Source organism: Pseudorasbora parva, chromosome 22 (assembly GCF_024679245.1).
Source record: "Pseudorasbora parva isolate DD20220531a chromosome 22, ASM2467924v1, whole genome shotgun sequence".
Taxonomy (NCBI): domain Eukaryota; kingdom Metazoa; phylum Chordata; class Actinopteri; order Cypriniformes; family Gobionidae; genus Pseudorasbora; species Pseudorasbora parva.
In genome coordinates this window covers 33,673,652-33,698,680 of record NC_090193.1, presented here as the reverse complement: position 1 = coordinate 33,698,680, position 25,029 = coordinate 33,673,652, and the positions used below count along the sequence as shown (strand labels likewise).

Below are 25,029 nucleotides of genomic sequence, written 5' to 3'. Positions count from 1 at the left end.
ACAGCAACAAATATGTTCAATAAGATTCTTCTGTGTTGAAAAGCTTTCATTTAATTGCATGGAAAAGATTATGTTATTAAATGTATTATAGGTTTGTTTAAATCCATAAACCCTAAGCTTAAGAACAGTACAGTGATGTCTGCCTTCGCAAGTAACTGTGACCAAAAAGCATGCACAATTCTGTTAAATCAAGAGTGAAGAATTCTATTTTCTGGTCATGCATGCATGGGTAAGCGATAGCGTAATGTCACTTTACTGCACATTATAAAACACAAAGAAAGCAAAACAAGGTTTGCACTTGAACAACCTCTCCAGGAACAGGTCTGGTTGCCATAGGGATTCCCTTATACTGTCCCCGTCAGAATTAGCAGCGTCTCTGTGCAATCTGCCCACGAACAAGAGAGGACCAACCTTCCGTCTCACATCACCAACTGCCTTCAAATTACTCATTCTGACTATACGCAAAGTTCAATCATCTGCAGCCCACACAAGCTACGGACAGACGGCCTCGGCCATGGATTATTCATGACGAGAAATATTTGCCTTTTGTTGGTGAAGTAAAAAGAGGGCTGTTTAAAATGGAAATTCGCTTCTAAAAGATATATTTAAGAGTGACTTTGAAAACGGCGCCTGTGAAGCTTCAAGAGAGCAGAACGAATGTAGGCGCTTTAAAAAAACAGTTTGGCAGGCTCCTAGGTGTCGATTAGGGCCGGGTATCCGCGGGTCTCTCGTGATTTGATGCATATGCAATCTATGTTGATATACTGCATGAATTGTGTTATGTAACATAAACAAAGGCATGCTGTATCTGAATCTCTGTTTGATTCAAATCAGTTTTTCGCCTCAGATGTTGTTTAAAGCAACTGAACATGCTACACGACAGCATACTGAAGCAAAGACTTTGACAGAGAAACAGACTATGCAACAAGTAGTTTTTATTTATATTTTAAAATTCTTAGCTGCTAGCATGCTGCCAAAGCTAAGGACTATAATCGGGGAAGATGAAATGTAAAAATATGTGTTAATGGGAATGAGCCTAGATGTCATTGGTGAAAATGAGATTTCAGAAACACTTTCAGAAAAAAAAGGTACAAAAAACCTGTTACTCGATCAGTTCAGTACCTTTTCAAAGGTACTAATATGTATACTTTAGGTACTACTATACACTTACACTCTAGGTAATAAAATGCATTTTTAAGGTACTAATAATATGCATCTTTTAGCAATAAAAAAAGGTGACCCTTTTGAAAGGTTACCGCAGCAGTGACATATGTTTTTGCAAATGTTTTTTTTCTGAGAGCAAAAGTTCAGAAAAAACAAAACTGCTGAAAACTCTGTCACTGGGGTGTTTTTTTTCTCAATTAATCAGGACACTAAATAGAGAGCGGAAATACGGGACTGTCCCGGGAAAACCGGGATGTCTGGTCACCCTAATATAGAAATTATTTAAAGGGATAGTTCACCCAAAAATTAAAATTTGATGTTTATCTGCTTACCCCCAGTGCATCCAAGATGTAGGTGTGTTTGTTTCTTCAGTAGAACACAAATGAAGATTTATTACTCCAACCGTTGCTCGTATAATGCATGTCATTGGGGTGTAATTCTGTCAGAGTAAAAAACACAGACATACGAATTCATATTAAACCCTGTGGCTTGTGGCGACACATTGATGTTCCGCCAAAGAAGGTCGAAATACCGGCGTGATCATAGATAAATATATAGGTGCCTAATTTGTGCCTGTGCTAATGTCAAATGAGGAATCTACGTAAATATATTTCTATGCTCACGCAGGTATTTTGACCTTCTTCGGCGGAAGTAATGGCGCCAGGGAATACTAGATGAGATTCGTCTGATATGAGGTAAAACATAAAACATAGCAGAAACCGATCATTTCATGTCTCAACATCAGTGTGTTGCAACAAGCCACAGAGTTAATCTGGATTTGTACGTCTATGTGTTTTTTACTCTCATAGTGGCTCTCGTAGAACTACACCTCATTGACATGCATTATATGAGCAACGGTTACAAATCTTAATTTGTGTTCTACTTAAGAAACAAACACACCTACATCATGAATGTCCTGGGGGTAAGCAGATAAACATCAAATTTTCATTTTTGGGTGAACTATCCCCAACTCGTCTGTAGCCCACCTTTCTAGAAAAATCCACGTCTCAATTCTGAGACATCACGCACACGCAAAATCCTCCATTATTCCACGGCTAACTTCTTGCTGCACTCAATCAAGACAAACAACACTGAATGATTGCAGAGTTAATAAGCAAACGTTAATAATTGATTGATTATTCAGACATGTAATTCAATGACAAATACATTATCCGTTTTTCTTCAAAAACGTACCACTGCATAAATATATCTTCTTGGGGGATCTAAAAATTAAGTGCTTCACTTAACCAAACAACACGAGATACATTAAAGGGTTAGTTCACCCAAAAATTATATCATTAATTACTCACCCTCATGACGTTGGACACCCGTAAGACCTTCGTTCATCTTCGGAACACAAATGAAGATATTTTAGTTGAAAGCTGATGGCTGAGAAAGGCTTCAGAAAGGCCTCCATTGGCATTCAGTACATTCCCACTCACAAGACCCATAAAGGCACTAAAAACATCGATACAAAGTCCATCTCACTACAGTGGCTGTACAATAATGTTACAATGCGAAGAAAATAGTTATTGTGTGCACAAAAATCAAAATAACAACCTTATCCATTATATATATAGTTATTTATGTGGACTCGACGCATGCGCGAGAATATGATGCATATCCGCTGTTCAATACATGACCCGGAAGAGGAGGAGCGCCGCTATCGCGTGAGTTCACGTCCGAGACCTACACGGAAGACAATAACTTGGCGGAAAAAGTCATTATTTTGATTTTTTTTGAGCACAAAAACTATTCTCGTTGTTTCGTAAAGTTATTGCCACTGTAGTGAGATGGACTTTGTAGCGACATCTTTAGTGCCTTTATGGGTCTTGTGAATGGGAATGTACTGAATGCCAATGGAGGCCTTTCTGAAGCCTTTCTCAGCCATCAGCTTTCAACAAAAATATCTTCATTTGTGTTCTGAAGATGAACGAAGGTGTTACGGGTGTCCAACGACATGAGGGTGAGTAATTAATTAAATCATTTTCATTTTTGGGTGACCTAACCCTTTAAAGACCACAGATATGTACTGGAATAATGTGAAAGAGGATTTAAACAATCTGAAGCTTGGTCTTAGACCTAATTTAATGAAACAATCTCCAAACAGATGGAATAATCTAATATCATGATGATCCCTAGTGGTTGAGATAATAGATGTCAGTATTTAACTCCAACTGGTCTACACAAATGTTCTTCAGACTTTCTTAAGCCTAGAACTGCAAGCTGATGATATCAAGATTTCTATAAGGGACAGAAAGTAGACACATGCATGAAAAAACCAAGGGGAAGGACTCAAACAGGAGGCGATAAGTTATCTAGCAGCTGAGCAGACAGACCTTAATGCTAGAGGAGACAGGAGCATGAGCCTGATGGCTGCGTTCACGCTGAGGCTGCATTAGCGCAGATGGTAGGGAGAGTTGAGGAGGCTCTTACATACATACATGCACACAGATGGTGCCAAAAATATGGAGAAAATGTGATGGCATTAAAAACACCTTAAAAACCTTGACAACCTAGCAACGCCCTAGCAATGAGCCAGTGACTAGGTGCCAGTGATTTTTTTTTTAAAGTCCAGTTTAGTTAAGTCCAGTTCAATTAACGGTGTGGTCACACTTGGCATGTTTGTTTAAATTTAAGTTTGGTTTGATTAAAACAAACCCTTGTGCGATTTCTCTATTAGTATGGTTCATTTGAACACGTAAGAACGCTGCCATCCATGGACTGAGGCCGCTGAAAAGATGGGTCTCTCTCTGCTTCCAAACGAACTCTGGTGCGGTTTGATGGACCAAAGACTTCGCAGCACATCTTCATTGTGTGCCCGTGACGGAGGGATTCCTGCCACTGTGCTTTCAACAGACCCTACGGCCATCCAAAGCGCTTTACATATCGCCTCACATTCACCCATTCATACACCGACGGCGATGTCAGCCATGTAAGGCACCATCCAGCTCGTCGGGAGCAGCCGGGGTTAGGTGTCTTGCTGTTTTTTTTTGGTCCGGAATAGTGACTTGTAGTGAACAGTACTACGAGTTTAAACACACCTTTAGAGTTGTGAGAGGACAGGAAATGACGGGGTGGGGGGGGGGGGGGGGGGTGCTATTGGAAAATGACTATGACCACAATGACCACACTAGAGCATGCAAGTTAACCTAGGCCCTGATATACTTCAAGTGAAATTAAAGAACGAAGGATAAAATTAAGTTCACTTGGAGTCTTTCAGGAGTTCGAAACAGCTTACCAAAGCCAAATTTCCAGAAAAGTTTGCTCGGCAAACTACTAATTGGTCCATTGGTCCTTGATGTGGAAATGTTCTCTGGTTCATTTTTTCTGTTGAATCCAGGCAGAACAAGTAAAAAAGTCAGAGATGCTTTTTATGCATTTCTAAATGAAAGCGACAGACACTATTTTTTTCATGTTTAAAGGATTAGTTCGCTTCAGAATTTAAATTTCCTGCTAATTTACTCACCCCCATGACATCCAAGACGTGCATGTCTTTGAATTGAACATGAACTAATTAAACTAATTGATTGAACTAATCCTTTAATACTCTAAAGCTGCTTGCTTTAAAGCAATCTATTGTATAAAGTGCTATACAAATATTTGTGTTGTGACTTGACTTAAAGAGCTGGTGCAAACATATGTACATCGCTTTGATCAGATGCTTTCTTAATGGCTGTTTTTGCACCGGTGTCATTTTTGTTTGTCTTAATTTCATTTTTGAAAGGAAAGATATTTACGTATTCATCTAAATGCTGCTCTCAGGGATATTTGCTAACAGTATAACGCTGCAAAGGTATTTCAAACTTGGTTTTACCCCTAAATGAAACAGAACTTTGCTGTGAGTATATCAGGGCCCCAAGCCACGTCCCCAAATTCTTGGGTGTGAATCTTTGCGCTGAGCTCTTTTCAAAACAGCTTTCAACTGAACACCAAAGTTTTCTGTCCTTATGCACCATCTCTCCACTTACCTCTTTCCCAATTCACAGTCCTGCAACTCTCATTTGTTGCTTTTTTTTGCCCTCATCCCCTGCACTTTTCTCTCTTTGTCCTTAATTGCTATGATTAAGTCTACTGCTTAATAATTACTGTCTCCATCCCTCTAGATAGAGGCCAGAAACACTGACAAACTAAGCGTTCATTCCCTCACAATGACACTGACAAACTAAGCGTTCATTCCCTCACAACCTTTACGCACCAATACACCAATCATGTTGAAGGATGCGGAAGAACGCTGTCAAAATCAATCACACTATAGGGACGACTTAAAAGAATCACACCTGAATTAGGCAAAGTTACTGCACAAACACAACATTCAAGAGAACTGGTAAAGCTTTTCGAGAACAGGCAGTTGGTGAATGATAAAGAAGAGGAAGTTACCTTGATGTAGTAGTTCAGTTGTGGATAGACCCTCTGCACCCCCAGGAAAACAGAGAGAGGGGTTCGGTGAGGGAAGGAGGCTGTGACGACATGTGTAACCTCTGGGAAAGAGAAAACCTGAAAGCCGTGCTTCTCATACAACTGCAGCTGGTCCTCATTGGGTCCGTCCTCACCTTCACTCAAAATACTGCCTACAGCACAGCGACACTTCTGTGGTGGAACCTACAACAAACACAAACACACATTTCGTAAAGTACACTCTAAATAATGCTGGGTTGTTTTTTAACCCAAAATGCTGGGTTAAGACTGTTGGGTAATTTTTGTTGGTTTATTTGATCACATTTTAAACACCATTGGGTAGTTTCAAATTTCCAGTCGGGTTAAACCTGCTGGGTTGAAATGCTTGGTTGATTCTACCCAGCGCTTGGTTGTTTCACGTGCTTCCCACCTTGATTCGTTTTAAATTCGCTCCCAAACTGTCATTTTGAAAGGACAATGCAAAAGGCAAATCCACTGGTTGCAGATGTTTTAAGATAAGTTCATATGTTTTCATTAATAATCATTTTAATTAGCATAATTATCTTTTTTCTTTTCTTTGCGGCAACAATTCTTAAGCTTGTTAAGACGAGAAAAGTTTTACCTCAGAATCCGATGCAATGTAACGTTACTGACTCGTGTTAGTTTAGGTAGGCATGTGAGACGATAGATTAATACAGTTTGTGATTACACGGAACCCATGATCCCGTTACGAAAATTAAACATTGTTTTTTGTAGGGATGTCACTTCGGTACCAAGTACATACTGAAATTAAAAAAATGTGACGCTATCTGTAATATAGTATCGACTCACAAGTACACTATATTCGGTCCCGCATCTGCCTTCAGTCGCGTCACACAGGGCTCCAGAATGTAGCCGAATATATACCAGTGTCTGTATTAAATACTATTTAAATATTACTCTTCCATGTTTTGCGTCTCTGTGTGCCGTGTCACTGTGACTGAGGACATGAGAATTTACGTTTCATTTGAGAAAACTGTCATATCATGAACACAGACACTCGAAGGTCACGTGTTGTACCATTTGTCAAGCAATAAAAATGATTGTTTTAACAGTCTAAACATGCATTCTTCATTTGTTCTTTCATGATTGTCTATTTTTACAGTAGGCTAATGCACAGGAGAAAATTTAAGAACAACCCAGCAAGAATAACCCAGAGTAGCAAATCCATGAATGGTAAAAATTTACTACATTTTGGGTTTTCTCAACAGCCCAGCCTGCTGGGTTAAAATGCCACTGGGTTAATTTAACCCAGCATGTGTTCTGTCCAATATTTTCCCAGGGCTGAGTTGCCAATTGGGTTGTTTTTAACCCAGCCATTTTTAGTGTGTAGAACCTGTGTAAATCTTGGAATTACTTAATTTTGTTTCATCAATGAAGACAATAAGGAAAAAGACACCATGACAATAAGTAAACATATGACAAGAAAAAAAAAAAAGCACTGCAAGATATACAGTAAATAATGCCTAAACATTTACATTTATGCATTTGGCAGACGCTTTTATCCAAAGCGACTTACATTGCATTCAAGGTACACATTTTACATTATTGTCAGTTCTTGCTTTCCCTGGGAATCGAACCCATGACCTTGGCGTTGCTAGAACACGCTCTACTGGTTGAGCTACAGTCATAGTATTGTCATAGTATAAATCATTTCAAATTAAACATTGCATTGTTGGCAGGTTATATAGCCAGCTAAAACATATCAAACTATATTTGTATTGTTTTAAATTAATACTTTTATTCAGCAAGGATGTATGACTAAACAAAAAGTAACAGTAAACACAATTAAAAAAAAAATTCACAGTGCATCACAGTGTCCTCATAAATATTGAAAAGCACAAATGTTTTCAACTTGTATCACCAAAGCAGTGTATTAGAATGATTTCTGAAGGATCATGTGACACTGAAGATTGGAGTCATGATGCTTAAAATTCAGCTTTGCATCACAAGAATAGATTACATTTTCAAATATATTCATATAGAAACCCGTTAAATTTAAATTATAATAATATTTCACAATATTATTGTTTTTTTTTTTTATCAAATAAATGCAGCAATGGTGATCTTAAGAAGAGATTATAGCAGGCTTACATCAAAGCCAATGAACACTTCTCTAGCCAACAAACACTGATCTTTCCAAACAGCATATCCACAAAAAACTTCCCCAAACTCATTAAAACCCATCAGCTGCCTGCAATAATCAGCAAAAAGAGCCATACACCTCTCATATAGCTTATCTTATGCAACAAATAAGCAGGAAGAACTCCCTCACTCTTGCTTGCACAGTTGTGTTCAAAGACAACGGGGAGCGTCCATGATTCAGTGAGTCACATAGGAAAAGCTAGCTTAATGAGTATAAACAAAGCCATGGCTGAAAAAAGCATATAAATACAGGATTAGATGGAGTTGCATGAGCAGGTGGCATTGTGATGAAAAAAACCTAAAACAACGAAGCTGTAGTTTGATGAGATGTGTATAGTTGATACGTGTTTGGCAGCTTCGAGACCACTGTGGACGGATGCCCAACACTTTTCATGCACGCCTCTTGCTTTTTACCAACCGAAGGTATATACGCTTGCAAATGAGGGCGCCGGGTAAATTTGAGATGGATTGTACGCCCCAGTCTCAGCTTGGGGTTCAGGACCCTTGAGGATTCGGTGAGAAGAGGGCTAGGTCGCTGAAGGCAGACTGTGACAGATGAAGGTCTGTATAGAAAAGAGGCTACAACAATTTCCAGAACATCCATCTTTTAAACTGGAGGAAAGCGTTCATTCATCTCATAGTCTTCTGGGTCACTTTCGGCCTCCTGCCGAGCCTTCCAGGAATAAATTGCACTGCCAGACAGGTAAAACATCAGTCAGAAAACCAGATGAGTTGAAGGTTTTAGTTCTCTTTCATATGTGCCATTGTTTGGTGTTTATATCACAGTGCTTATCGATTCTGATCCTTCTACAGCATAACATAATTCTTAAGTAGTCTACTCACAGCTGGAGCATTCTGCAGCCCAGGTCTGTGGGAGGTCTTGTTTCCTGGTGCACTCCCAGCAGGTGTTGCTCACGGGGAGTGTGTTCTAACAGACTGGCCTGTCACTAAGCCTCCATTTGCTCAGAGGCTTTGACAGAGATTGTGACTAAGTCTCTCCCAACACAGAATTATATTATAAATAAATGAGACCACAACAATAAAAACTCTGAACTGCCAGAGACCATGTTCTGTCAACAGTTTTTTCAAAGGCAAACATTGCTACAATTTCAAGCAGCTGATGCTCCACACATATAGGCTGATTTGCTGCTCCAGTCCCTGGTTAGTTACAATCTAACTGGTTACAACCACACAAACATATACATACATACATACACAATATATATATATATATATATATATATATATATATATATATATATATATATATATATATATATACACACACACACACACACACACACACACACACTACTGCTGTACTGCTGAACACCATAATACTGTGTTTGACCTCCTTTAGCCTTCAGAACTGCCTTAATTCTACGTGGCATTGATTCAACAAGGTGCTGAAAGCATTCTTTAGAAATGTTGGCCCATATTGATAGGATAGCATCTTGCAGTTGATGGAGATTTGTGGGATGCACATCTAGGGCACGAAGCTCCCGTTCCACCACATCCCAAAGATGCTCTATTGGGTTGAGATCTGGAGACTGTGGGGCCATTTTAGTACAGCATTTAAACGATGCCTAATTGGCACTAAGGGGCCTAAAGTGTGCCAACAAAACATCCCCCACACCATTACACCACCACCACCAGCCTGCACAGTGGTAACACGGCATGAAGGATCCATGTTCTCATTCTGTTAAACGCCAAATTCTGACTTTACCATCTGAATTTCTTAACAGAAATTGAGACTCATCAGACCAGATAACATTTTTCCAGTCTTCAACTTTCCAATTTTGGTGAGCTTGTGCAAACTGTAGCCTCTTTTTCCTATGTGTAGTTGAGATGAGCGGTACCCGGTGGGGTCTTCTGCTGTTGTAGCCCATCCGCCTCAAGGTTGTGCGTGTTGTGGCTCCACAAATGCTTTGCTGCATACCTCGGTTGTAATGAGTGGTTATTTCAGTCAAAGTTGCTCTTCTATCAGGGAGGGATAGGGATACATATGGCCTAATCATTTAAAAACAATTCAAGTTTGTTCTGATGGTTCTACACAACCTTTTTACATGCACATAAAATTATAATTGAGAATCTAAAATAACACCTAAATATTTAAATTCATTAACTGCCTCTATTGCTTTTGATTGATCTTAATTATAAAACCATTAATTTCCTTTCTTATAATTAAAACAATTTGATGTCAAACTGTTTTTGCAGCCACTGTGACACACCAGTCATTTAATTTGTTAATATATCTGCAGCTAAGTGTGGAGTCTGTGCTGATTCATAAATTACTGTGTCATCTGCATTTAACTGACATTTAGTTTCTGTACAACAATTTGCTAAATCATTGACATAAGGAAAACAACAGTGGGCCTAAAATTGTCCCTAGAGGTTGACCCATCTCTGTTTTTTAAAGATGATTTTAACTATGTATCTTAGCACACTTATCTCGAGATTTTTAATATCTAAACCAATTAATTCATAACCAATTGCCTGCTGAGAGAAACTAACCAGATTTAATTTATGCACGAGTATTTCATGATTCAGTATCAAATGCCTTTTTAAGGTCTAAAAATACTGTGCCTAACACATTACCATTATCTAAAGCTCCCTTAATAAATTCTGCGAGATAGCAGTTTCTGTTGAATACTAAAGCCTAAAACCAAACTGATTAGAGTGAAGTAGACCTATTTTTCTAGATAGTTGATATGTCCTGCCTTGAAAATTGGGGTTATAATAGAAGTTTTCCAATCTGAGGGGAATTTATTTTCTCTAATAGATGAATTTATCAAATTTACCAAGGGCTTTAGCAAACAAGCACTAATATATATATATATATATATATATATATATATATATATATATATATATATATATATATATATATATATATATATATATATATATATATATATATATATATATATATATAAACAAATTCTGCATCTATTCCAAATTCCAATAACCTCTTGGATTATTGAATTGATTAATACTTTGGGGTATCTTATCTTCATCAACCTCAGAGATATAAAAGGATGAGGTGTGTCTTTTATTGCATATTAAGGCAATTGTACAGGTTTAAAACATATAGCAAGTTCTTCCACAGATAATATATATATTACATTCATTAGCAATTTTGGTGCTACTAAGTCTTCCATTTATATTCAGCTCCAACAATGGTTTTCCCTTCTTGTTAAGAAAAGTTTGTCAATGCACTTACAAAGAGATGAGCTATTTCCTCCCCATTCTGCAATTAGTTGCTCAAAATAGCCTGGTTTCACCTTTCTCATTTCACTGCTTTATTAAAGTTTAGAATATCTGTCTGTATTTTTGTAAGCAAAATCTCTCGTTTTCATTAGTTAATACATGTCTGAATTTAGCCATAGTTAGGATGTACTATTTTGTCTACATTTTAAGGGTTGTGTACACTTTTAAATAATTTTTTTCAATGGTTCTCGTCATAATTGTACCGTTTTTGTCCAGGTCACTAATTTGTAATGCATCGTTCCAAAGAATATTTTTTATATGATTTTCAAATTTTGTAATTTTACTCTTGGGGATGCCTACTACTTCTGATTTAAAAGTTTGACGAAAATTACTGCAAACGCTTCTTTGTCAATGTGAGAAAATGTGGTAAAACAAAGTTTTATCGTTTACTGCACTTTGTTTTTATCGTAGTTATTTACCTATACCAGCTAATTAATCTGAAGTCTTGCATATTCAAAGAAAATACTTACTTCTAAATTGCAAAATAAGGTGGAAACATCAAAATTGTCAGGATTATCTGGAATGTGATTATCTGGAATGTGACCTCCCAATCTGGGGCCGCACCGACAATATCACACATGTTTGAAGAATAAAGAAATGAAATAAAGTATTAAAAGGGGATTTAGTTAAATAAATTAGTAGTAGGAAAAGTAAAAGAAGTTCTAGGTCTAATTATAGCCTATATAGTAGTGAAATAATCCATTTAACCTCTTTGCAAATAATATTTTATTTAAAAATAATAAAATATTTTTATTTTAGTAATAATTTATTTTATTAATTTTAAAAATAATATTATTTCACTCGTTTGTGTCTAATAGGTCAATTTTTTTTAAAGGTTTGTCTCGTCATTTCAATTATTTTTTCAATTAAAAATGATGAAATTACATTAAAATAGCTGATAATTTGCACCACTGTATGTTACTGTGGGTTGTTAAACATATCCATTGTAAAACAATGGTCAAATATTAAATGTTCAGCTACTAATATCTTACCACACATGCACTCTTTTACTGGAAAAGCTAAAAGCTGGTGTTGGAATACAACAAGCAGCTGTATGGGACCGGTAGACAATCGGACATGGAGGAATGGCTGGTTGAAATGTGGCAATAACATGACTGCCTTTATAATGTCTCCTCAAAAGACTTTCTTCTTTAGTTTTTTCTCCTTACAAAAAATAAGTATTGATACAGCAAGCTGCTGCAGTGCAGTATCCACTTTGTTTACATACGTTTCCCTGTGAAGTACTAAATCTGGCATGATAACCTTAAGAATCTTGTAGTGTTGTGATGCAACATGATTTTCAAATCTTGTAGTATGTGCAGGTTTGAGATGAAACTCTGTGAAGATTTTCCGTATGTGTGATGCAACCAAATTTCACAATCTGTTCAGATTTAACAGAACTGGCATCCGAGGAGTTATTGGGGTTTGGTGCCTTGCTCAAGGGCACCTCAGTTATTTCCTTCCTGTATTGAGAATCAAACCGGCAACTTTCAAGTTACCAGTCTGACTGTCTTGGCCACGACTGCCCCAAACCAGGCAGCAACCTAATGACTTTTATGATGATACACGGGGCAACTTTTTGAGCAATATTGCGGGCATTTTCCCATTGAGAATGGGCGACACATTTCTTTTTGGATATCCAGATAGAAATGCGTTGCCCATTCTCAATGGGAAAGTGCCCAAGCAACATCTTTCAGCAACATTGCTCAAAAAGTTACCCCCTGTATCATCAGCTTAAGTCTTGACTGAGTCTTAACCACAACATCACACCACACATTACAACAAACTACCAATCAAAATACCAGTAAGTCATACTACAAAAATAATTTGTTCCTGCTGACAGCTGTAAAAACTCATACAGATTTTGAAAAGAGGAGTTGCAACGTGGATACTGGAAGGAGGGTTAACCGTAGGGTGGCATGTTTAGTCCCGACTTAGGTAAACATCTGAAAAGAAAGCTTTTAGACATTGAAATATGGCGATAAAAGATAATTCAAGACACTGAACTGACAGAAAGACAGAAGTACTGATGAGCATATGTAACTGTCAGCGTAGCGGTTCGCTTTTACTTTTGTCGTTTTTACTTGTCAAGCAGCAGTCAAATCCATTTCAGGCAAATTTGCGAAAATGTCACTGAGGTTACGGTGTTGCAGAAGTCCTCTGGGAAATCGACTCCAAAATACCTTAGAAGGCAGACTCATTTATTCATCACTTCAGATGCACTTTAAAAAGCTCTCGCATTTTCCCTTCCCCCTCGCTGTCACTGCCGCTATCCGCATCTTCACAGTGGACTGCCTTTTCATGTTCCTGCCATCCTCAGACAGCCAGGACGCAGCGAAAATACTAATAGTTTTGATGGCGAGAGCCAGTTGGAATTCTGTTTTAAGACGTCTGTTGACAACAGGATGCTTAATCTCCTTACTGAAAACGGAAGTTTGTTTTAGCAAATTATCTTTTCTGTTTCAAGTCAGTCTTCATCAGGAGAGAAAGATGATTGTAAAGATGATCAAAATAAGCTATCAAGCTCATCAAATAATTCAGTCACTGAGGACAGAAAACCCTCAGTTAGGGCCTATCTTTGACATGAGTTAAAGGCATCTCAGCAAGACAGAACATACAATTAGCGTCAATCAAAATTCTGTAGTTAACTTCCTGGTATCACAGAACACACAATGTGCTTCTGAGCTTGAAAAGTGTGTACCATATTCATTGGTGATTTTAAAATACAAACTTTTGAGTAACAGTACGTCAGACTGCCAGAAAAATATGTAAAAAAAAAAAAAAAAAGTACTTTTAGCTTAGCATTGGGGACGTACCCTCAAAGACACACTTTTGTACTTTAAAGGGTGAAAATTAATACCTAATGGTACCATTGAAGGTTCACAGGTTAATAGTTCACCCACAAATTCTTTAATCAATCATGTCCTGCTGGACTTTTTTGTCCATTTAATGAAAGTCAATGGTTGTTTTCAATCCCAATTACCTTCAAAATATAGGTGTTGTGTTCCACAGAGGGACTAAAGTCAAAACGTTTGTGAACCATTGTTATTTTTAACATTTGTTTTCACATTTTCAATTTGCATTTTACATTCATTTTTTATTAATTCTGCTGTGCTTTTCGTCATTTATTTGATTACTTTTTATTTTTAATATATATTTCTATATAGCATCCATTTTGTTATTTCAGTTTTAGTTTTTAGTAATTTTAGTATGTCATTTTAACGCATCAACCAAATGATGCATTTTGTTTTTTTAGGTTTAACTAAAAGTTTTTTGGTTTTTTTTACGAAACATTATTTTTAATCATTTTTAGTTAGTAACAGTGTTTGGAATGACATGAAGGTGAGTAAATGATCACAGAATTTTCTATCATTTTTGGGTGAACTAACCCTTTAAGCTACTCATATGTACCCTTATGTGGTAAAGAGTCCTAAATATAACATTTTTGGACATTTCTCTGATAGTGCAGTATTGGAACATGCTGACATATGTCATCAAATTTTGTCTTAATATTATAGACCATCACAGAACCATTGGAAATCCCTTCTCTTGTGCTATGGAATGGGCAATGCTAGCACCAAAAAGCATCCAGCAGAAATTCTTCTGAAATTACAATTCTGCAGTCACCATCACCTACTCTAAAAGCCTTCGCCACAAATATCAACTGTGCCTATTTTTTCCTTTTCATCTTTTTGACTGACTCTCAAAAAGCCGACATAGAGAACAGAGAAAGTGCAAACCCTAAAACTCTCCGTCACTTAGGGACTGGAATGCCTTTCATGGCCCTTCACAGAATCCAGCATGTGAAGAAGTCTTCACGGCTCTTCTTATCCATGGCAACCATCTTCAGACCCATGGGCTTCCACTTCCACCGCATTGTTTGGCCTGATGAGAGGAAGTTCCCAAAAGCTTGAGGGTTTGCAGACTACAGTAGCAGTCAGTGAATTCGAAATTGAGGGAGCCGGGCAGTCACACCAATCCTTTTGGAAAAATCTTTCATCCCAGAGGAGTTCATTGTTTCCAATCCTGTTCCTGCCTCTCTCTACTTTGTATCAGCAGCCTTTGGGAGCTTCTGACCTCCGGGTTTAGCACCCCAGGCTCCTCTCTTAACGAGTTGAGATCATTATGCCAATTAGCTGAACTGGATCAGGACTTGGCCATGGCTGTATGCGTGGAGCTTTGGACAGTTGCTAATTGGAGACTTGGGGAAGGAAAAAAACAGTCTGTCGGTGACAATGAGGCTTTGAAAGTAAGGCCGAGCTGTCACTCAAGAGTCCGACTCCATTCCAGGAGGGCTTTCTGGTGGGAGGTTGAGTACACATTAGCGCTATGAAAACGGATTTGACCGCTTGAGAAAAAGGTGGGCTGGAAGTGTGAGAAATGTGATGATGCAAGTTCTGCATCAAGAAGGTCTTGTGCACAAACAGGAAAACCAAGAGATATTCTTGTCAAATGAGCCAAGAAATAATTCCAGCAACACCGTCAACCTACACAAACTGAGTATCTTCTCGAACAGAATGGAGGGTTTCTGCTCTGCCTCTGCTACAGAAAAATAGATATTTACTGAACCTCCATTTGCAACAGCTTCTGTTGAGTTTTTTTTTTTTTGCCAGATAAATGCATAAATAGATAAATATAAATACATTCCAAAACCCCACTGTTGCAAACTTTTTTAGAACTAAACAACATGAAAAATTAATTTAACCCATGGGGCAACTGGAGCCACTGAAGGTCAGATGAAAAGTCCCAGAAGTTGTGTTATGAGCTCATTTATATTCCCTAAAAGTGTAAGGCTACTAAGGTCAAGCGGAGCATGTATTGGGCATCCACTCTGACAGATTTTACCCTTTCTGCTTTCCTCTTTATGACATTCTGGGATAAAGGTCCATACTCAGGTTCATGCAATAATAACCTCAGTGCTTTTTTCTAAATTCAAAACTAAACCGTTTTGAATCGGCTACTTCTGCATCCTCATTCTCAACTATTTGTGAAGACAGACAACATCAGAATTAGAGCTGTGCAATATATAAATTATCGAAATATCGCAAATGTACATATCGTAATATGCATATCGCAACGGCACGCAATATCTCAATGATTTTAATAGGCAACTTCAACATTGTGAATATAGTATACACACACACAGTTATATCGGCTCTCTTGACAAGTATTCATGTTGGTTATGCTTTAAGTGAACGATATCAGTTGGGAAAAGAAACCAAATGTGTGTCAATGGGATCCGTGCATTAGATCTTAAAGTGACAGGTGGCTAATACAGTAAACCTGCCGTTGTAAAGTAAACCTGCCAAAAGAAGTTGTGTGGTGCTCTTGTGCTCTTGGTTGAATAACCTTTTTTATCTTTATTATGCATCAGTGTGTATTTAATTCATGTGAAGACTACTGTTTTTAGATGTTATTATTAATAACAAATAAATTTAAAAAAAATAATAATAATCATCCACCCCTAGTTCAGGAGTCTTTGTTTGCCTGGATGTTCTTGATGTTAAGTTTTAGGTTGATTATAAATATTACCAAGTCAAGCAAAGAGTTTTTCGTATTTAAGTATTGGCATTACATTCTTTGTTTGTTTACATTGATGTTAAAATCATATTGTCAGATTTGTGACTTTTTTTTGTTGCTAAAACACTGCTGGTCACTTTCAGAAGTTGTAGCGATGTTTTTTTCCGATGTGAAACATAAATGGTCTCATTTTTAGAGGATTTTCTTCTTGGAACAAGAAAGATTTTGGATTAATGTGGTCTTTCCCAAGCAATTAAAAAGAATGCCAAACTTTTGAAGTTGAACTGAAACATTCAAGCTTTAAAAGGAGCGATGCCAGATTCATGAGTAAATCATTCTTTTGAGTAAGATCTTGAGAATCAATTGGCTGATTCGCTTAATAAAACTGGTTGGAAAGATTTGTTTACGAGTCATTCTGGTGTATATCAACTTAACCTTTCAATTTATCATCAAAGCACCTCAATGTCTTGTCAGACTGGTTTGGAACTACATTAAGCTAAGTGTTTTTGTTCTATTCCATTAATGTTACCACTTTTTACTTTGGTATAAGAGCACCTCTGCCACAAATACATGTAAAACATAATCAGTCAAAACGGGTTTTAATAGCCATGACTAATTCTATGGCTTTAGTAATGATGCATTTACACAGCGTGATACAATAAAATGTGCACAGCAGGCAAAATAGAATATGTACCAACATTTATCATGATTATATATGATAAAATGAGATAATATGCGAAAAGAGCCACACAATAACTGATAAACTAATTATATAAAATGATCAGAACATACAAACATATTCCACACCCCCCACATGGTCAAAAGCATAAACATTAGAGCAGAACATGACATTATATATATATATATATATATATATATATATATATATATATATATATATATATATATATATATATATATATATATATATATATATATATATATATATATATATATATATATATATATATCAACACCTCCATCTAGTGGTGTATGAGGACAAATATCTATGGACATTTGCTAATAGAAATTATAATTTTCAATATAAAAAAACAATAAAATAGCTATAAATGGATAAACCTGAATAGAACAAATATCAGAAAGTGTGCATAAAATCTTTAATACTCTCTAAAATGCCCTCGTGAGACTTTTGTAAGTGGTTTGCCTACTTAAGGAGAAATGGTAAATGGACTGCATTTATATATCGCTTTCAACAGACCCTATGGCCATCCAAAGCGCTTTACATTTTGCCTCACATTCACCAATTCATACACAGATGGCGGTCGAAATGTTATGTATTACAGCGCCAAGCAAACTAAACAGCAAACTTAAATGAAATTAATTCACTAAACTAATTGAACCCATTTACTTTCATGAGGGAATTAAAGTTTAATGCATGTGTAATGTGTTAGATGTGCTGAGGCTGATCTCTGCATACTGAGCGTTCAGAAAAACAGGAAGCGCAGGTTTCTCTGAAGCCACAACTCAGACTTCACAGCTACTAATATAATTGTGTTATTTACACATGATGTGTGTATTAGTCAGAAATAATGAGAGTTATTAAAGGCTGTGGGAATAACAAGCTGAAGTACTCTATGTACCTTTTAAATGTGTTCTGCAGGTGATTTTACTATCTTTGCAATATACAAAAATTAATGCAAATTAATACAGCTCAAATAACAATGCAATTAACGTGCAGTATTTTCTCCTGAATGTAAGGTGCTAACACTTACAACATGTGTGTGTGTGTATATATATATATATATATATTTTTTTTTTTTTTTTTGATTATCTCTTCATCATGGCACCTGTTGGGTGAGATATATTAGGCAGCAAGTGAATTTTTTTCCCTAAAAGTTGATGTGGTAGAAGCAGGAAAAATGGGCCAGCGTAAGGATTTGAGCGAGTTTGACAAGGGCCAAATTGCAGCCAAAACTGCAGCTTCTGTGGGGTGCAGTAGTCAGTATCTATCAGAAGTGGTCCTAGGAAGAAACAGTGGTGAGGGTCATGGCCAAGACTCATTGATGCACGTGGGAAGTGAAGGCTGGCCCGTGTGGTCTGATCGATCAAAGGAGCTGTAGCTCAAATTGTTCAAGAAATTAATACTGGTTCTGTTAGAAAGGTGTCAGAATACACAGTGCATCAGTTTGTTGTGTTTGGGGGTGCATAGCTGCAGACCAGTCAGGGTGCCCATGCTGACCCCTGTCCAACGCCAAAAGCGGCAACACGTGGCTTTAGAACAATATATGGTCATTTCACATAATGTTATGCCTGATCTGTATATATATATAATATAAAGTGTGTATAGTGTACCGTATATATACACACAAATACACACACAAATACACTCACACACACACATTCATAAATGGAAAAAAAGTACATCTTTTAGCTTATCTTGAATCAGTTACTGTTTGCTGTAATTCAACCACCGATTCACCTGTCACACTTAGTTTGGTCTTAACGGTGAAACATTACAATTAATCATTACAGAAGTAAAACAATACCCATCAATCAATCATACAATCCCCATCAAGGTACACTAGTGTCCTCATTCATTCTAGTCTACTCACCTTCTTTGGATCATCATAGAAGATCCCAATGCAGGACAGCTTGGGTCCAATGCTGCAGCTCTCTTTGAACAGTGACCCAGAGTGTTTATAAGGTCCAACTTTGTATTTATAGGCTATAGTGATGCTCCTGACCGGGGGTAAACCAGTCCTGATTTGAATTTCACTGGTCAGTCCAGAATACAAAATATAACTGACAGCTATGAGAAAAAGGACTAGACAGATAAAGCCTATGAGACTTAAAATCTGCCATTCCCACATGTCAGCTGAGTGCTGTATTGTGAGTTAAAGTGTTAAGAGCTGCTTTTAACGAAAATAACAGACTCTTTAGTTCATTTATTCAGCAAACCATCCAGGCTGTGTGGGTTTTGCAGAGCGACTGCATTGGTTACATATAAAATTGACTCAGATGAGAGGATTTGACTAGAAATCAAAACTTAGTTGAAGATGGCACTCAACACACTCAGAAGCGCAGATTCACTTCCTTATACACAGAACGGGTCGCGCTCGAGCTTCCTGGACGCAACCATTCGCTACTTACACGGGTGGGAGATTATTACCGCTTAAATAAAAGCGAGTGTCGTGTCTAAAACGTTAGTAACACATTTAAAAAATATATAAGTCATTCATAATTTAATAAAGAAAGGTTTTCGAAATAGTTTAAATGTTTCACATTTGTATTCCGATGGGTTGATGGTATTTGTTTAATTTATTTTATTTTATTTTTCGGTTTTATTTATTTATTGTTGTTCATTGTTTTTTTTTTTTTTTAAATTCTGTAGCACTTTGAGATTTTGTTTAATATAAAGTGCATTATAAATAAAATTTATTATTATTATTATTAATTTATTATTTGGTTCGAACTGGCTTTACGCAAACATACATGTAAAAACCAACTGAACACGCAAATTAGACATGTGATAGATCTGTAACTTTTATGAAGTATTTACCTTGGGCTGTCCTTTGTTTATATTAAGCTTTTTATGTTTCTTTTTTATTTTATTAATTTGCACAGAAGAGAATAAATAGGGACTCAATTTGTTAATGAATCTTTCTAGGATAATTTTAATGAACAGATCGAATCGGTTCACAAAACCGGACTGAACTGAATTAATGGTTCACTTGGACTGAACCGGTCTCAAGACTCGATCACCGGCTCCACAAATGACCCATGAGTATTTTATTTGGTATTGTAAATATATAGATATTCTAACAAAATAAATAAATAAATAAATAAATAAATAAACTGTATAGAGTAATATTTCTACCATTCTGAACAAAAATAATATTTTATTTACCGCCAATGACCCATGACTATTATATTTATAATAATTATATATAATATATATTATAATAAAAATAAAATTAAAAATGTATAGATTAATACTATTAATCTATACATTTTTTCATTTTAATTTTGTACAGAATGGTAAAAATTACTATTAATTTAATAGTAGCCTAATATTTCTACCCTTCTGTACAAAAACAATATTTTTTTTACAGCCAATTACCCATTAGCCTACTATTTAATTTAGTACAATAAGTAGAATAAAAGATGTTATAATAAAACATTTAATTAAAACTGTATAGATTAGAAGTAATATTTCTTCTATCATTACCATACTATTTTTACCGCTAATGTCCACACGGACTGAAGTTCAAATTAAAACATAAACGTTCATTTGTACGGAAAGAATGCCGTTGTTTGACAGAAGATGGCGGTGTTTAACACTGTTTACCTTCATGCTGTCCCCGCATGCACTTCCTTGAATTGTATTTACGCAGTTCCCTCCCTCTCCTGTGACTCAAGGTTCAACTCAAGGTTCGTTGATAAAACAGAGTTTCGCTTTTCGAACTTTAGAGTAAACGGCGTGTTCGAGCATGGCAGGGACCATGAAGAAGTTTTATGATCTGTCCGCCAAGCTTTTGTCAGGAGACCTCCTGAATTTTTCGTCTCTCAAAGGTAAAGTTGTGCTTATTGAAAATGTGGCGTCGCTTTGAGGCACAACAGTCAGGGACTACACTCAGATGAACGAGCTCCACAGCCAGTATGCTGACCAGGGGCTGGTTATTCTGGGCGCTCCCTGCAACCAGTTCGGACATCAGGTGAGACTTCCAACAGTAATGGGCCATTCCCCAGCCACTCATTTTTTGTCTGTCTGTAGTCTACTCTTTGATGATTTACAGGATACATTTAATATCTATTTTTGATCAGATACATTCTTTTTATATATTTTTCTTCTTCATGTATTAGCCTAATATTTGTGAAAAATATGTTTTATTAAATTTAAACAATATATTGGTTATATATTGTAAATATTTGTAATATTTTAACTACTTAAAGGGATAGTTCACTTTAAAATGAAAATTCTGTCATCCTTTAATCACCCTCAAGTTGTTTCAAACCTGTATGAATTTCTTTCTTCAGCTGAACACAAGGGAAGATTTTTTGAAGAATGTCAGTAACCAAACACTTAACTGGAGCCATTGACTTCCATAGTAGGAAAAAAAAAATACTGTGGAAGTCAATGGCTCCAGTTAAGTGTAAACTCTAAGGTGAGTAAAGGATGACAGAATTTTCATTTTAAAGTGAACTATCCCTTTAAAATATATTAAATATGCAATATTCATTTTAACAGTTTTTTTTACATTTATATATATATATATATATATATATATATATATATATATATATATATATATATATATATATATATATATATAATGTGCCTGTAAAAAATTAAAACAGCAATTAAAATGAATTGTGAAATGTAAAAGTTGTGTAATATTGTGAAAGTCATTGGTGGTAAAAATATTATTTTTGTTCTGGTAGAAATATTCATTTGAATCTACAGTTTTCATTTCATTTTATTTTTTGTTATTATATATATGTTTTTATTATACTAAATAAAATACTCAAGTATATTCAAATAGAAAACCATTATTTTAAATAGTAATAATATCACAAAATTAGCCTACTGTTTTTTCTTTTTGTCTTCCTCTCTGTATTTTTGATCAAATAAATTCAAGCTTGATAAGCATAAGAAACGTAGTTCTTTTTCTTATCTTCTTAATTTCTGTATATCTGGAAAGCTTTCAGCAGTTTGCTTTGATAATGCTTTGATATTTGCTTTGATAAAAATATTTCACAATCTCAAAGGGTTGCTGACCTCTGCTATGGACAAACTTGACTATTAACTGATTTCATGCTCATATGCTGTTATCTGCATAATTGCATAACATATTGTGCAATTTTAATCACTTAACAGGAGAACTGCAAGAATGATGAAATCCTGCGGTCTCTGAAGTACGTCCGTCCTGGAAATGGCTTCGAGCCCAAATTTCAGCTTTTGGAGAAGCTGGAAGTGAACGGTGAGAACGCCCACCCTCTGTTTGTGTTCCTGAAGGAGAAGCTGCCTCAGCCCAGTGACGACGCTGTGTCCCTGATGGGCGATCCCAAATGCATCATCTGGAGTCCCGTGTGCAGGAATGACATCTCCTGGAACTTTGAGAAGTTCCTCATCGGCCCGGACGGGGAACCGTTCAAGCGGTACAGCAGAAGGTTCCTCACCAGCGACATTGAAGCGGATATCAAAGAGCTTCTTAAAAGGGGGAAGTAAACCTGGCCGTGCAAGATAGACCGTCCGTTGCATATCGAATGAAGCCGTTGCTTCTAAAATAAAATTGTTTGATACAGGCCGACTGTGCAGACATGATTAAAGTGTGACTGTTTTTTAGACTGTTTATCTAATGAAGATGCTTCCTAAACCTTTCTGAGGGAAGTTTCTGATGTAACTGTAAACGTTTATTATAATAGTTGTATTTTATCCATGAACTGCACTGCTCAGGTTTTATCTTTCAATTGTTAAACGAAAATAAACATTTAAAAAAATCCCATTGTTCCTTATTTCACATTACAACACTGAAAAAAACAGAAGCAGTTAATAAGACACATTTTCACTTCCACATTTGTCTTTCAAGTCACGCATGAGATTATTTCCCCCAACTGTGCATGCCTTTTTAAAAAGTTCAGTACTATGTTATAATGCCCACTTATTTATACTCTAAATAATATTGGTTTTAATAATCAGCAGAAATCTGAATCCTGTGTCAGCATGACCAAGCAAAAAAACACTGAAGTATTGTCATGTCATGCTTCTGTGGAATATAGACATTCACCTAATCAGAATGACACACTATTTTCATTGTTGTTTAATATTTTTATAGGCCAAAATCTGCAGCAAAAAATAAATAGATATTAAAAATAAAAATCTATAGAAAATGTCTCCTATTCTAAAAATTTTAAAAAATATATGTTCTGCTATGACCCTGCAGCAATTCGTTGATATGGGAATAACGCGGGCAGTCCACACACATAAAACGTACACACAACACAACGTAAGTCCAGGCCTGGTCCTCTCGTCCTTCACTGGTGTCCTTCATGCCTCCGAGCTCCCTCATGAGAGGACTCGAGACCGGTGTGCCTCGCAGAGGTGACGCTCATTCTCGCTCACTCCCACGTCTCGCTCGCCTACCTCACCACAGACCCATGAGAATTTATATAATGAAAATAAAATAAAAATGTAACACTATATTAATGCTAATATTTCTACCATTCTGAACAAAAATATTTTTTTTCAGCTAATGCCCACGACACATAAACGTTTTATTTAGTGTTATATGCAGATATTATAACAAAAAATAAAATAAAAGTAGTGAAAACTGTATAGATCAAAAGTAACCATTTTAAACAAAAATAATAGTTTTTATCGCCAATGATCATGAATATTTTATTTACTTTTATAAATAACAATATTATAACAAAAAATAATGAAAAATAAAACTACATAGGCCTATAGAAATAGTTCTACCATTCTGAACAAAAGGTAATATTTTTACTCCTATAATGACCTATGAGTATTTTATTTAATAAAATAAAATTTGCTGTTAATGTCCCATGAGTATTATATATATATATATATATATATATATATATATATATATATATATATATATATATATATATATATATATATATATATATTATACACTGAAAAAAGGTGTGTTAGATTTACATGATTTAGTCATTTACATCGGTTCAACATGACTCAATTAAGTTAAACATACATACTTTTTGCACATAACTTCAACATCATGGAATTAAGTCATTTTTAAGTAACCCAATTGAGTAGTCTAAAAATGATTTTAATATGACTCGGTAACAACAGTGTGCAGAGGGGGACTTGACACCCTGCCTCTTTAATCAAATCAAAGTTTATTTTGGTTTTTTAAAATATTTTTGTGGTCACTTGTCTGATTTATAAAACTGTACTAACTAGCTTTATATTAGCCAGCAATAACACATAACGAATATGGCATATTCTTTATAATTTTGTCCAAAAAACATAAAATAACACTTAAGTTCCACAATTTTAGTCTTCACATCAACACTCTAAAAAAATGCTGGGTTAAAAACAACCCAAGTTGGGTTGAAAATGGAAAAACGCAGAAATTGGGTTGTTTGAATGGGTCCATTTAGGGTTCAAACAACCCAATTTCTGGGTTTGTCCATTTCCAACCCAACTTGGTTTGTCTTTAACCCAGCATTTTTAGAGTGAAGTCCCAAACAAAGCATGCTGGGAACTACAGTTTCAGCAAAAATCATTTTCACGTTTAGAAAAGAAACACAGTTGTGTTGCGTAGATAAAAAATAATATGATTAAGTAAACTGGACAATGCGTTTACAGCCAATGACCTATGAGTATTTTCTTAGTATTATACATATTATAACAATAATGAAAATTGTATAGATTAATAGCAATATTTCTACCATTCTGAACAACAATAATATTTTTAAAGCCAATGCCCATGACACATGAGTATTTTATTTAGTTTTTAAGTATATACATATTAAACAAAAAAA

The 25,029-nt window shown here is 35.9% G+C and overlaps 2 protein-coding genes across 2 annotated transcripts in view; one reads left to right on the top strand and one right to left on the bottom strand.

The window, feature by feature from the left end:
* LOC137058548 (testis-expressed protein 264 homolog) overlaps positions 1-19,594 on the bottom strand; it is a 57,139-nt gene extending 37,545 nt beyond the window's left edge. Inside the window, exons 1-2 of the mRNA XM_067431839.1 lie at positions 19,110-19,594; positions 5,545-5,766 (exon numbers count right to left, since the gene is read on the bottom strand). Of these exons, the coding sequence (XP_067287940.1) occupies positions 5,545-5,766; positions 19,110-19,367 (480 nt within the window). The 5' untranslated portion in view covers positions 19,368-19,594. The remainder of the gene's footprint in view (positions 1-5,544; positions 5,767-19,109) is intronic.
* A 1,290-nt stretch (positions 19,595-20,884) lies between these two features.
* gpx1a (glutathione peroxidase 1a) lies at positions 20,885-23,142 on the top strand. Its single transcript, XM_067431583.1, has 2 exons — positions 20,885-21,212; positions 22,376-23,142. Exons 1-2 carry the CDS (start codon positions 20,988-20,990, stop codon positions 22,724-22,726), a joined length of 576 nt encoding a protein of 191 aa, XP_067287684.1. The 5' UTR covers positions 20,885-20,987; the 3' UTR covers positions 22,727-23,142.
* Positions 23,143-25,029: the final 1,887 nt, after the last annotated feature.